This window comes from Euleptes europaea, chromosome 15 (assembly GCF_029931775.1).
Source record: "Euleptes europaea isolate rEulEur1 chromosome 15, rEulEur1.hap1, whole genome shotgun sequence".
Classification (NCBI taxonomy): domain Eukaryota; kingdom Metazoa; phylum Chordata; class Lepidosauria; order Squamata; family Sphaerodactylidae; genus Euleptes; species Euleptes europaea.
The window spans coordinates 13,356,738-13,371,493 of record NC_079326.1 but is presented as its reverse complement, the minus strand read 5'-3'; the positions used below and the strand labels follow the sequence as shown (position 1 = coordinate 13,371,493).

At 42.6% G+C, this 14,756-nt stretch overlaps 1 protein-coding gene across 6 annotated transcripts in view; it reads right to left on the bottom strand.

The window, feature by feature from the left end:
* The window catches only part of KALRN (kalirin RhoGEF kinase), a 381,465-nt gene that overhangs the window by 98,906 nt on the left and 267,803 nt on the right, over positions 1-14,756 (bottom strand). For all 6 annotated transcript variants that reach the window (XM_056861631.1, XM_056861626.1, XM_056861625.1 and 3 more), the window contains one exon: positions 12,025-12,271. In XM_056861631.1, coding sequence (XP_056717609.1) covers positions 12,025-12,271 — 247 coding nt within the window. The remainder of the gene's footprint in view (positions 1-12,024; positions 12,272-14,756) is intronic.

Genomic DNA, 14,756 nt, shown 5'->3' with positions numbered 1-14,756 from the left:
GGAAAGGTTTAGGGAAAAGGTATAGCTCCTTCACTTTTTGAAGATACCAGCTGGCTCTAGTAGCGGGGGGGGGGGGAAGCTGGCAACATTTCCTTGGAGATTTACATGCCCAGGTTTTAAGGTTAGCAGCTGGCTAGTGGGCTCCAGTACTACGGTGAATGAGAAATATGTGGGTTTAAACCTACACCTACTGCAATTCACAATGAATATTAATAATCATTAATAGAGTTGTCTATGTTAATTACACACCTTGCTCCTGTGACTCAGCCTTCCATCCTTCCAAGGTTGGTAAAATGAGTACCCAGCTCACTGGGGGTAAAGTGTAGACAACTGGGGAACGCAATGGCAAACCACCCCGTAAACATAGTCTGCCTAGTAAACGCTGTGATGTGACGTCACCCCAAGGGTCAATAATGACTCAGTGCTTGCACAGGGGACTACCTTTACTTTTTTTACATCCTGTGACTAATAGCAGTCTAACCTGCTGTCATTCTGCAGGTCATGGAAATAAAGTAGGAAAAAAACTTCTCCAGCTAGCAGGCTGCTGTTAAAAAGCACAGGAACAGGGGCAGCTGGAGGGAGGGGAAGGTGGCACCGCTTTTTAATAGTTCTGTGGAGATATACCACACAGTGAGCATACAATCGAAGTTGCGAAGAGTATTTATCACAGAAAGGTATTTGAGTTTTAGCCTGGTACAGAATTCTGTTAAATTTTGATAAACAAATATGGGAATAAACATTTATTTTAATGCATTAATGAAACTATTATTTAAAGCATGCTCTTGGTTCCTAGTTCTGACAACTTCATTTTTAAGAAGTCTCATGCCATTGGTTTCCTAAAGTTTCCAAATTTATGTTTATGTGGCAGAAATCTTTGAGTTTGGTGAAAATAGCTCTTATCTCTAGAAAACTGTACGTTTGTATTTCCAGTTATGACAAATGATACAAAGGGGCAAAAGGTTGCTATATCATTAACGTGTGAAAAAAATCAAGTGCTAAAATTCTCTCTTCTGCACTCCACTATTACAAGTGTTGGATCAGGGAGGTTAAAGTTCAAGTTCTTTGTCATCTGTCTGGGTAGCCTTCTGTAAATCATTGTCTCTCAATGTAAACTACCTTGCAGGCTTGTGTGATGTTCTAGTAAAATAAACTTATGGAAGCTGGTGTGAACGTCACAAAAACTTGACATATTTTGCATTTGGCTACCCTGGTGAATATAAGAGGAATACTGAACTACAATGAAATGTTCACTAAACTGGAAATAAACTCTGCCAAACTCAGGGGGACTTGATTATGAGTTCCCATGCTTAGATCAGGATAGGGCAGTGCTTTCTGAGCATTGGTAGTTCCTATAAAATCATTTGAGAACTACTGTTTGCAAGTCAGTAAAAAATATATTAATATTGGCCATCAATGCCTCAGGATGCCTCAACTTCCATTAGAAATGGAGGGTGGGGGTGTATCTACAACAGACGCAGAAACCAGGAACTGAAATTTTTCCTGGGACAGAAATTCAATGATGGGTAAAGGAACTCCATTTATTGAGTTCTAACTGTAATGCATTGGGCTCTGCAGTAGAAAAGAACAAGAGTCCAGTAGCACCTTAAAGACTAACAAAATTTCTGGCAGGGTATGAACTTTCGTGAGCCTCACCTCACTTCTTCAGATACCTCTGAGCCCTGCAAGTAGGTTATCATAATGTCCATATTACTAATTTTAAATAGACCCTCCCCCATTTCAAAGCGTCCTGTAAAGAGAATAGTTCTTTCCCCCAAACAACAGTTATTAGCCACCTGGTGCTGATTTCTAGCCCAAACAATACCTTTGCTGTGATTATTAAAATGTCATACTAGCATGGTAATGAAAATAAAAAAGAAAGTAGCTTCGATTGCAAAGTGAAAAGGAATACTCAGTTCCCTTTCCCTCCAAAGAACTGATTGTTTAATAACGGATTCATCAGTTCAGTGGCTAGCAGGTTGAAGAAGACAGGAACAAATTAATTAGACAGGGAGCAGAAGGAAACGGAAGAAAAAATTAAAGGGCCAGTAGCTCTGAGAATATTCTATATGTTTTGATTTCTCCAGGCTAGAGTTCCTTTTCTATTTTTATGCTCTAAAGATCACTTGTAATCAGGTCTCCAAAAAGGTAGGAAGACAACAAAGAAAATACTATAATGGAATGGTTGCTGGTTACATTATCTGGATTTTCTGTTAAAATTGAGTGAATGGATGATGGCAATTCCAGACTGAACAGCTGGTGTGGAAACCACCATGGAAATAATTTTTTCCAGTGAGTTCTAAGATAACACCTCCCTTAGCAAAACACTTAGTCAAGGAACCAATTACAAAATTTCCAGCATCCACATGTTACTTGTATCTTTAAGACTAATGGAAGAAATACATTATAAGGACTGCCAGTTTTTGAGGAAGTGTACAGGTGCTATGAGCAGCTCTAGGAATGCAGAGGAAATGGAAATGGGTTCCTTTGACTGTAAGCAATATTTCCAGTAATGCTAAATCTAACTGTACTTCTTGGCTTGTGGAGTTATTTCAGATGACTACAGGGAAAGAAAAACCTAACCTAACCGGGTAGGTTCAGGCTATATTAAACATCAGTCCTATAGTTCCTGAAAGTAAACTATTTACCGGCAGAGCAGACTAACCAAACCTAGTGTTTTAATTACGCACCAGGCATGCTTCTGTAACACTCCAACCAAGCAAAACCACAGACTATTTTTGAGCCTTGTGCATAAAAAAGTAATCTGTGGAAGATGAGTAATTATGGCTATGCAGTGAGAGTGGTTTGTGTCTGTAAAGACGGTCTGGCAAAACATATATCTGCTTAGGTTACCAGAAAAGAAGGGCTCTTGTGCCTTTCATAAATAAGGTAAAAATGGCATTTAAGCAGGTTCATTTCTTCTCACTAGCTAGGATACACCTGCATTGTCCACAGTGTTTAAAGATACAGGAGACCTATCCCCCTCTGCATCTGTGTGCCTTAATCACAGAAAGTTTTGCATTGAAGTTGAAGAGTCCTGTACCTTTGCACTGAACATATGAGACTACCTTATACAGAAATCAGACACTGGTCCATCTGGTTCAGTATGGTCTACTTTGCTTGGCAGCAGCTCTGCAAGGTCTCAGGGAGGGGAATAAGGTGCCATCTACCTGCAGTGTAGGTTGTGATTTCTTCTAGAGAAAGGAAGCTGCTTGTGGGAGTAGTTTAAATCTATTATTATTAATATTGTTAATCTGCTATTAATACTCTTAATCTAACTTTAATTTCATTGCCTTTTACTTATGTATGGAGCTGATTCTGTATCTTAATAAATATTGATTGATAGATAGTTTTTGTGGCCCACCTGTGCATTCTACTGAGGAACAGCCATGAGGCTCTGATTGGGCAGAAAGGCAGGATATAAATGTTGTAAGCAAATAAACAAAATGTCACAAACTTGCAATAGCAATATCGTAAAGATTTTGAGTTTAGGTGCTGAATATTAATTTTGGTGATCGGAGCCCCATGCTTAATTTTTCCTCATGGTTAAACCAAATCAGTCCAGACTTTCTAATGTGCTAGATTTAATTCATGGCCAAAGTAAAAGAAAATAGAGAAATTTTATTTGAAATGTATGATATAATTAAGAAGCACATAAGTAGGTTGGAAAACAAGGATTGATTTTAAGGTGCAGCAAAATCACCACTAACAAAAGTAATACATATGTGTTCTGACATTTCTCTTCTCTACAACTATCTTACACTATACAGTCCCGCCCCGCCCCCCAATAGTCTTTCGTGAGCACAAAGTAGCATTGATAAATATAACATGTGAGTCAATTTAAAAATACTAGCAGTCACCTCTTTAAAAAGGAACTATTCCTTCTCTGGTAGGTTGAGCCAATTCTGGTTGAAATTAAGGATCAGAAGCCATGCAGTTAGGCACTTAATAGGCTACCAGGTGATATGTATCAGTACACTGCAAAGTGGTTGTGCCAGTACTCCCTGACAATACAGTAAAGCCTAAGGCAGTGGTGGCGAACCTATGGCACGAGTGCCAGAGGTGGCACTCAGAGCCCTCTTTGTGGGCACGCGAGCCGTCGCCCCAGCACAGAGTTTGCCTGAGTTCATTCTCCCGGCTGAGGAGGCTGGGGACCAGCGGTTCCTTCCCAGCTCCTCTGGGAAGCGCCGGGCTCCTTCCCAGTGCCTTCTCTGCAGTCACCGGCTGCGCCCTCCTGAAGTGAAGACAACGACGAGCCTTCTGCCGAGGACTGGAAGAGGCGGAGCCGGGGCAGGGCTGGACCGGGAGTGGGACACCTGGGCGGCCATCTGCGGCGGGCTGGTTGGAGGTGAGGGCCAAACTGGGGCCCACCGGGCGTTTGTGCTGGAGGAGCCAAGCCCTTCGCTTAGCTCGGGTTTCCACTCTGCTCGTTCATGCAACCGAAGGTGCCTCTGAGCGCGTTCAGAGGGCTGTCCCCACCATCAGCCCCTCCCCGCATAACAGTCTTTTTTAATTCGTATGAAGATAACAGTTGGAAAAAGAACCAAACTGAAGAGGTGGGGGCTATGCTCCAGCTGCTTTCCTTCCCCCGCTCGGCTGCCCATGCAGGGTTGCCAACCTCCAGGTAGTAGAAGGAGATCTGCTATTTCAGTTCACCTGGAGAAAATGGCCGCTTTGGCAATTGGACTCTATGGCATTGAAGTCCCTCCCCAAACCCCACCATCCTCAGGCTCCACCCCAAAAACCTCCCACAGTTGGCAAAGAGGGACCTGGCAACCCCTAGCCCCATGTGGACTTCTAGCTGTGTTGGCACTTCACAATAAATAAATGGGTTTGGGGTTGCAGTTTGGGCACTCGGTCTCTAAAAGGTTCGCCATCACTGTCCTAGTCCAACACTCTTATCCCTACACCACATTGGCTCTCAATTTGTAAATACACTTTAGAAAAGCTTTTCTGTTTTCTGTAAGAAGGCCTGATTGATAACGAGGGAATTCTGCACAGACAACAGCCTGAGAAATGTTCTCCTTCTGCTGCCAGGATGTATCTTTTGCTCTGAGAGAGTGGCATCCCTAATGAGTTTGCAGGAGAGGTGAGACTAGGGATATCCATCAGATCTGCAGCCATGATAGTCTACTTTTGCTGAGACCATTCCCTGTTTGTTTGTTTTCAATTCAGATGTGTCCTTGGGAGCCATGAGAATTTAATGCAGCGAGTGCATAGCTCCTTCATGAGTGAATCCACAATACTTCAAGTTCTGAGAGTGCTGTGATGGTTCAAAGATGTCTGAGCACCAGGGTTGCCAGCCTCCAGGTGGTGGGTGGAGATCTCCTGCTATTAAAGTGATCTCCAGGTGACTGGGATCAGTTCATCTGGAGAAAATAGCCACTTTGGAAGGTGGACTCTATGGCATTACACCCCACTGAAGTCCCTCCCCTCCCCAAACTCTACCCTTCTCAGGCTCCACCTCCAAAATATCCCAGTATTTCCCAACCTGGAGCTGGCAATCCTACTGAGCACTGGATTTGTTGACTGACAACCTAGCCACTCTAGCAAGTATAGCGCAGTGGCTAAGAGAATGAGCCATGATACAGAAGGTCCAATCTCACCTGTACTATAAACTCACCATGTTGCTTTAGGAAAGTCACTGTCTAGAAGCACTGTCCCTCTCCCAATTCCTTATATACTGGCCTACCTTATAAGGTTGTTGTACGAATCAGAGCAAGAAAATTTAATTAAAGTGCTTTGCACACGGAAAATGCTAAAATGCTCAGTCTTCTTCTTCTAAAGTTGTTTTTTGTGGACTTAACAGTGAACTGTGAACTCTGTCAACCTCAATATATCCAAGTTTCTCCATCAGCCTATCTTAAGCTGTCCTATGGGGGAAGGGGGAGATGAGGTTAGCTCTCAGCAACCAGATTCTGTAGAAATGTTTATCTCTGAATGTGTGCCAATGTAGAACTCTGTTAAAGCCACAAAAACTAAGCGCAATGTGTAGCAGAAATGGTGACTTTTCCTCCTTCAGTGCCCCTTTCAAGATACAGTGGTAGTCAAGATTAAAGCATAAAACTCAGTGAAATGCTTTTTGCAGCATATTCTTTCACTAACATCACAAAGATACTGTTGGAGTTTTTTCCCTTTTCCCCAGCATAAACACTGGTCCGGACCCATATGGCTCCTGAAGTTTGATTAAGATGGCAATTGGATAAAAATGGAAATGTGCAGGGTATGTGCTTTCTCTAAATAAACTCATCTGTGTTCAAAATAGAACAGTAAAAAATTGTTTCCCTAAAACAGCCTTTCTTGTTTTATTGAGATCTTCACAGAAGAAATAAAGAATGTAGTGAATGTAGTGGATTGTCAGTGTTGAAAAGAACTTGAAGGTTCTTCTACTTTGGGGATATCCCATTGGTTTCAATGAGGTTGACATGGAATCAAAACAGATTTGCAGCTACTAGCAACTCACCACTGGTTGTAAGGCTGGAGGGGCTTAAAAGTTATCAGTCAATTCAATTTAGACAAGTTGCCATCTCTTTTCACTGAGTTCAGGTGCCACAAGGAAACAACCAGAAGACAAAAGTACAGGAAGACAAAATCGAAATTCACTCTTGTCTGTTCTAGTGCATTTCAGCCCTTCTGCTGTTGTGGGACTTAAAGAAACACACATGAATTGTGCATGTGAAAAAAGCCAGTTTTAAATATGTTTCTGGCATGTGAAAAAAGCTAGTTTTAAACATGTTTGTACTGGATGTCTGAACTGATAAATGGTTGATTTATAACTCGTACTTGATTTGGGTCAAAGATGGCTTTAAGTCAACAATTGAATTGTACAATGTGTATGTGTGTTAAGTGCTGTCAAGTTACTTCCGACCTATGGCAACCCTATGAATTAATGTCCTCCAATACATCCTATCGTTAACAGCCTTACTCAGACTGAGGGCAGTGGCGAATTGTACAATAAAATCACTTAAATTCTGATAAGTGAGCTACAAAGGAAAGAGACTTTTCTACACTCTAAACAGAGCAGGTTTCTTGATGGAAAATTGATTTATGTCCCAAGATTAAGGTCACAACTGGAAGAAAAGCCCTTTGAAGAGGAATTTGTCCCAGTATTTTAACAGTCTATCCATCCTAAACTAAAGGAGATATATCAGGAAAACTGAGGAAACAAGGCTCTCACTGTCTGTTTCTCTCATTTAACATTCTAAATAATGGTTGAATGGAAATAAGTCAATATTAAATTTATCTAAAAACCATATGCAATCAATACAAAAACACGTAACGTAGCAAAACCTCATCACACAAAAAGCTTCTATTCACGCCGATAACTACATCACATAGAGAAGGGTTCTAGCCTTGGCCTTCATCCTGAGATGTACTTTTCTATATAGAGGGAATCCTTTTCACCATGGAACAGCATTCGATCACGTGAGGCCTCACTTCTTAATTGTTATGGGTGAGAAACTGATTTACCTCCTCAGTGAAAACAGGCATTAGGTTTCACACATTTTCATTTGTTTGAATAGTTAGAGTACATTTCTGACAATGGAAATCAGGAGCACCCTCTTGTGAGCAAATAAGAAATAGCGCATTTCTGCCACTGCAGGAGAGGGCATAGGCAATAAATTCTTAAACGAGTTGAGTAGCTTGATAGGGTTTTTAAAAATTTTTTTGGTGTATTATATTCATGCCCTGACCTGGATGGCCCAGGCTAGCCTGATCTTGTCAGATCTCAGAAGCTAAGCAGGGTCAGCCCTAGTTAGTATTTGGATGGGAGACCACCAAGGAATACCAGGGTTGCTATGCAGAGGGAAGGCACTGGCAAACCACCTCTGTTAATCTCTTGCCTTGAAAACCCCAAAAGGGATTGCCAAAAGTTGGCTGTGACTTGTCAGTGTTTTGCACATGCATTAAATACATATCCTTGCACTGTCAAAAGGTTTTGTAGGCTTCTGAAACAATACAAAGCTTGCACAATTAACAGATCACTTCAGGATACAATGGTTCCATATTAACATACCACACCCTCATTAGCACATTATCTTGATACTTACAGGACAATGATTAGCACATTACCTTTGATACTTTTTGCAGGACAATGATTCAGCTCAAACCCAACCCCTTCTGACTATATATTACTCTTCCTACACACTTGACACTGAGAGACACTGTCCTTCAGTGTTACTCCTCTGAAGATGCCTGTCACAGCTGCTGGTGATACGTCAGGAAAGAAAATACCAAGACCACGGTTACACAGCCCGGATAACCTACAAGAACCAATTGCACAATCTGTTTACCAGAGAGGAGAAGTGGGATGCATATACAAACACCACTAGCAGTGATTTCCTTCTTTCAAATTACATCCAGTTCTCTGAAGTTGATACTAAACTATTGTCTGCCTCCAGCCCTACTTGACAAACATCAGGTTCATCAAGGTCAGGTTGCACAAGCGATGCACAACATCCAAGCTGCTGGGCGCAGTCTTCTATCAGCAGCAGGGTGCTTTTTTGTCACCTCTCCCTCTTTCATCCCTATACCCTGAGGCATTTTAAGAACAACATAACACAGACAACAAAGTCTAGATGCTGACTGCTACCTTCTGTCCTTTTCTTTTTGCTTCAGACAAGTTTCTAATTACATCAGTCAAAATCTTTAGTAAAATGCAGGAAGTAAACTTTTCTCTTAAATCAACAACAACAATCCTTTCATGGGAACCCCAAGACCTCGAGGGTAGCAATCAGACCTTCAGGCAAGGGACAAAGGACAGAATATTACTCATTGAAAAGATTTCCCCTTAGAAGCTGGGAGGAAAAACACGAACGCTTCCCCTCCCTCCCATACATCTCTGGTTAATCAAGAAAAGATTGAAATTCCACCTTCTCCATGGAAACAACTGCAAATTGTGAAAGGACATGAAACTAATTTCATTAGACTGGAGAGGTGATGGTGGTGGGTGGGAGTCCTTTAGCTCTGTGTGCACATCTCCAGTCTATACTTTAAAGTACGACGCTCCTGTGGCAAGGGTTGCCAACCACCAAGTACTAGCTGGAGATCTCCTGCTATTACAACTGATCTCCATCCAATAGAGATCAGTTCCCCAGGAGAAAATGGCAGCTTTGGCAATTGGACTCTATGGAATTGAAGTCCCTCCCCTCCCTAAACCCTGTCCTCCTCAGGCTCCGCCCCAAAAATCTCCCACCGGTGGTGAAGAGGGACCTGGCAACCCTACCTGTGGCTTGTCTAATTGTCTAACGCTCCTGGGCCATTCTGGGGGCTAGGCCAATCAGCTTTCCCCACCCCTCTCCACTAGCGACTCAAAATTTTCCACTCCCATTGAAGGCTTGGTCTACACCTGCTGAAGAATGAGGTGGTAATGAAGGAGCAGAGTGCTGAGGTGGCAGAATGAACTGCAACCCCTTCAGACTGGAGGGAATGTGTTAAAGTCCCCCTACAATTCCCTGAATACAACAAACTGAAATAGCGTTCTAATTATTTCCCCAGATGTGCCATTTTTTAAAATTGCGTAGCTTTCACATGGAGAAGCATTACGAATGTGACTGCTCTCCCCCTCCTCCTACCACTTTACAATTCTACCACCTAGTTTTGCTACATGTGTAGGCTAGCTTGAGGTCTGGCCTAGACATGCAGCAGAATGAGGTGATAATGAGAGGGAGGCATGCTGAAGTCACAGAATGGACTGCACCACTTTGGACTGCAGGTGAGGGATTACATTTTCCAGATCCCTCTACATTAGAATTTCCTATAAGTGGAAAGGTAGCACAGCATGTGAAGAGCTAGGGAAGAACCCTTCTCCCTGATGTGCTCAGCTTTTATTTACAATAAGTTATTTCATGGGGGAGCATTAAAAGCACAAAAATTTTCCACCTGAAGAGATTCTACCATGTCAGAATTCTTCCATCACATTCTGCTGCATGTGTAAACCAGGCCTAAGTCTTTTGCTTTGGCCTCTAGGCCTTGATGAGTCACTGTTGTTCATGGGACATCTTGCTCACCCAGGCCCCTCTTTGCAGCCTGGCCCTTTGCTGCCTTTCTGTACTTTACCATAGTGTCAGACTCTGGTCGCATAGGTTAGGGTTTGTACATAGGGTTTGTACATTTGTGGTCTGTACATAGGTTAGGGAGGCCAGGTATCCCTACTGTAGGGTTGCCAGGTCCCTCTTTGCCTCCGGCAGGAGGTTTTTGGGGTGGAGCCAGAGGAGGGGAGGGTTTGGGGAGGGACTTCAATGCCATAGAGTCCAATTGCCAAAGTGGCCATTTCCTCCAGGGGAACTGATCTCTATTGGCTAGAGATCAGTTGTAATAACCGGAGATCTCCAGCTGGTACCTGGAGGTTGGCAACCCTACCCTGCTGGCTTTGTCCAATGCCACTCAGCTGGGCAGCGGGAGGGGGGATTCTGGAGGAAATTAGGGAAGTGATTTGACATTGTACTGTTGCAGTGATGTGACCTCTGGCATGACTTAGAAGTGACATCATCACATCAGGTGATGCTCTAGCATTTGCCTAAAACTCAGTGGTTACACCACAGGATTTTGGGTGAATGCTAGAGCATCGCCCCTATGTGATGATACCACTTTTTGGTCATGCGATGTCATGACAGCTCTGGCAAGGGCCTACCACAGTGTAAGTCTCCAGCCAGTTGCTATCCTTAGGCAGGCAACCCTGACGTAGGGGCTGTATAATGTTCACAATGGTCCAACATTCAAGGAGTGCTTTCCATCTCTAGCTACTGGAGAGGCTGTATCACTTTTTACACACTTTTGACCTAGAAACGTGTAATTCATGTCTTGATAACATGAAAGCTATATTGCAGTAGGACACTTGATAAATAGTCACCTTTTAATTTATTTAACAGATTCCTGTTCTGATCCTCAATCATTAAATGGCAAAATACAAGATTAAAATTACAATATAAATCAGCCATAATTAAAAAAACACACACACAACAGCATGTAAAAGCCAATGGCAACAAAACCAGAAAAAGCCAGTTAAATACTAAATATTATGTTATAAGGAGGATTGAAAGGGAGAGAAACCAATTTCAACAGCAACAACAAAAATCAATCAAATGTCTAGGTACATAAATATGATTTAACTTGGTGACTGAAACTAAAAAGATGAGACACGCGGTGAATGCCCATTTCACAGATGGGGAGCCATCACGGCTCTTCATAACTTTTTAGACACTGGAACAGAATGCAGAGTCCACATCGGCCCTCTAATCTTTTGAGCACAATAGTTTGTTTAGACGTACAAAGAGGACATATCATGCAGTCATTGCTCCACTCAAACAAGTTTTGGAGAAAAGCTTATAACAGAATTCTCACTTCTTGCAAACCAACCAGTCTGAGCCTGAGTATTATCCTGAAATATTGTAAGACCTTTTCTAGTGGTTAGAACTAGCAAAGAGGGATGGCAAGGGAGCTAAGATTCATAGCATAACAACAACAACAACAACAACAACAACATTAGATTTGGTATCAGTGAGGAGACAGACAGTGTAATGGCTTGGATCCACCAAGGATTTCTGCCTACAGAGTATGATTTTCTTGCCTCAAGGAGCAGCATTTCAGATGGCATTCTGGGCTGCAGCAAGTGGGGGAGGTGAGGAAGCCAGACTTTATGGGCAGAAATCCTTCTGTTTGTGAAAATACCGCAGTGGACCAAATCCACTGGTTATTATGCTGAAGGATGTGGCCATAACCATGCCTACTGGTGACCACAATAGGTCTGTTGCACATCCTGCATTCTGACTTATCTTTGAGGCTGAGGAATTTTAGGCCTTATATCTTCTGCTCTTTTCTCAAGAGGAAAGGGCTTGGCTGTGACTTTTCACGGCCAAATTTGTCCTGGTAGCCATGATAAAGATGAATCTATCAGATAAATTCTGTGTATCAGAGAACAGCAGCACAAGTTTATTTACATGGGAGTGTAAACGGGGCCATCAATTAAAGTTTTGTTCGTGAAATGACAGTGTGAAGACCATGAGATCCTGCTTGATTTCAGCCTACCTTTCCCTGAAGGGAAGAAGCAGTCCATCTCCACACTGCTCCGTGAATGAGAGATGCAGAGAGTGCTGCTGGGGACCAGGCCTTCCTGAGGAGGACTCCGCTCTGTTGTACGGACCAAACACCAGCCTGGCCTTTCACTGGGTCTTTCTAGTAACTCCACAGTTTGTCCCACCTGGATACTCAGCTCGCTGCTATGGGTGGCAGTGAAGTCCTGCAGCACCACCGTCAGTTCACATCCTCCAGACAGCTGCCAGGGAAAAAAACAAGGGCAAAAAAGAATTGAGTCAAGAAGCAAATAATGATCTTTGATCATACATTTGGTTCCAAGTAACCATAATCTTTGATGTGTATGATTCCTATTGAAGCTTCTCAGGACTCTTGCCTGCATCCAATCTGAAAAGATCACTTACTGATCTAATATCACTGATTCCTGTGCCCACACAGCTTGTGGAGCTTAGGGGAGCATATCTCTCTTCCGATTTTATCCTCACAACAATCCTATGAGGTAGATTATACTGGCAGAAAATAACTAGTGAGCTTGATGATGGGGTGGGGATTTGAACTTGTGTCTCCCAGATCCTATTCTGGCATTCTAAACACCAGTGTACCCACTGGCTGTCTGGATGGAAGACCAAAAGTACATGTGCATTATGTGCAAGAAGAGCAGGAAGGCTGAAATATGATTGTAAATCAACTTTCCTGTATAGCCAACCAGTTAAGTCGACCTGGAGCTTAGTGCATTTAAAGCTGCTGTCCTGTTTCTCATACATGCACACCAATTGTGGTGGAAATGGCTGAAAACTGCTTTAAAGTGGCATATATGAATTCAGCCAAAGAAACAAAAGAGTGCTAATGCTTTATATAGCATATACTTGGGCAAGACCTCTGTTTATGGTTACCCTCTTCTACCATGTTGACCAGGGGTCTGATGTGCCTGCTAAGGTTGCCTCTCAAAGTTCCCCATATTCTGTATTTTCTGGCAAAATGTCATTTATTGCAGGTTTGTTTGTTTTAAAAGGATGGAGCCAATAAGGCGACTACTGTTCCCTTTGGGAGAGATAGACAATGATTATTACAGTCATTGTTAGCTAAAGAATGCCATCAGCGTAAATGGTGCATTGCAAAGTAAATAAAGCAGACACTTGCATTAAGAGTTTGCCATCCAAGAATGAGACAAAGGGGAGAAAATAACAAGGAAGTGCTTAGGGGGGGGGAAACAGATTAATATTTATAAATATAATTGGTGTAAGATCTGGAATGTCACATCTGTAGCAGAGATGGAAGTATGTTTCTAGATGCCCATACCATAGAGCCAACACCTTAGATTTCACATAGATTACACGGGCTCCACTTAACTTCTTTTTCCTCTTTAAGTTAATTTACAGAAGAAGAAGACTTGGTTTTTATACACCAATTTTCTCTACGTTTTAAGGAGACTTTCCCCACAACAGACACCTTATGAGGAAGGTGAGGCTGAGAGAGTTTGGAGAGAACTGTGACTAACTAGCCCAAGGTCACCTAGCAGACTTCATGCGGAGGAGTGGGGAATCAAACCCGGTTTTCCAGATTAGAGTCCACCGCTCCTAATGACTAGGCCACTTTGGCCCTGACCTGGATGGCCCAGGCTAGCTCGATTTTGTCAGATATCGGAAGCTAAGCAGGGTTGGCCCTAGTTAGTACTTGGATGGGAGATCACCAAGGAAGTCCAGGGTTGATATGCAGAGGCAATGGCAAATCACCTCTGAACATCTCTTGCTTTGAAAACCCCAAAATGGCAATTTCCACCACCACCATAGAAAACTGACATCTGAATTGCAAGGGGGAGAGTCCTGGTACAGAGATAGTAGCTTCTTTAGTAATTGTAGCCGAGAAAGACAAACATGTATCACACAGTTGACTTTTAAAAGGACTTAATGGTTTCAATTTGCATTCTGTCTATACATTTATTCTGTCTTTTATTATGACTTTTGGTTAAAATGGTAAACCTTTTGAATTCAAAAGAGAATGGCATACAATCTTTCAATAAATAATGGAATTGAATAGATGCAAGGAAAAGCAAAGTCAGACATGAGTATATGATACACAGACATTATGCCATATTACCCCCAACAGACTGATACAAGCCTGTGATCTATGGAAAACTCTCAGAGGTATCAGATGCTTCAAGTTCTGCTGTTCCCTAGTTGGTCCACCCAGTTCATGAATGTTGTGGCTTGGAATAAGGGGCATAGCTGTGCTATGGGTGTGTGGTGGGGAAGTCTGCGTTTTGCTGGAAGATTTCCTAGATCTGTGGTGCTCAACCAGCAGCTTCTGGAGCTGTCACTTGCATATGTACTCTGTATGCACTAAACCTAGAGGCACAGGGACCAGTGGTCACTGCGGTCTTCCTACTTTCTTGCCTTGCCAGTAGGGCTGTGCATATCAGGTTTACCAAACTGAAAATAAACCCGAAATAGGTCTTTTTAGCTTCTTTCGGGTTTAATTTTGGCTGAATATTAAAACTTGGAATCAAGCCTATGCTGGAGAGCAGATTGCTGAAAAGCCAAATATGTATTCAGCTTTTTTCGGCTTCAGCTTTCCCCAGGGTTTTCCCTATGGGAATTTTTTGAGGAGCTCTGGAGGGGGCATTTTTCGAGGTAGAGTTATCACATTTTCAGGTAGCTGCAAGGGACTTTCTTTGCATGAACCCCAAAGTTTTGTAAGGTCTGGGATGGGGGTCCAATTATATGGGC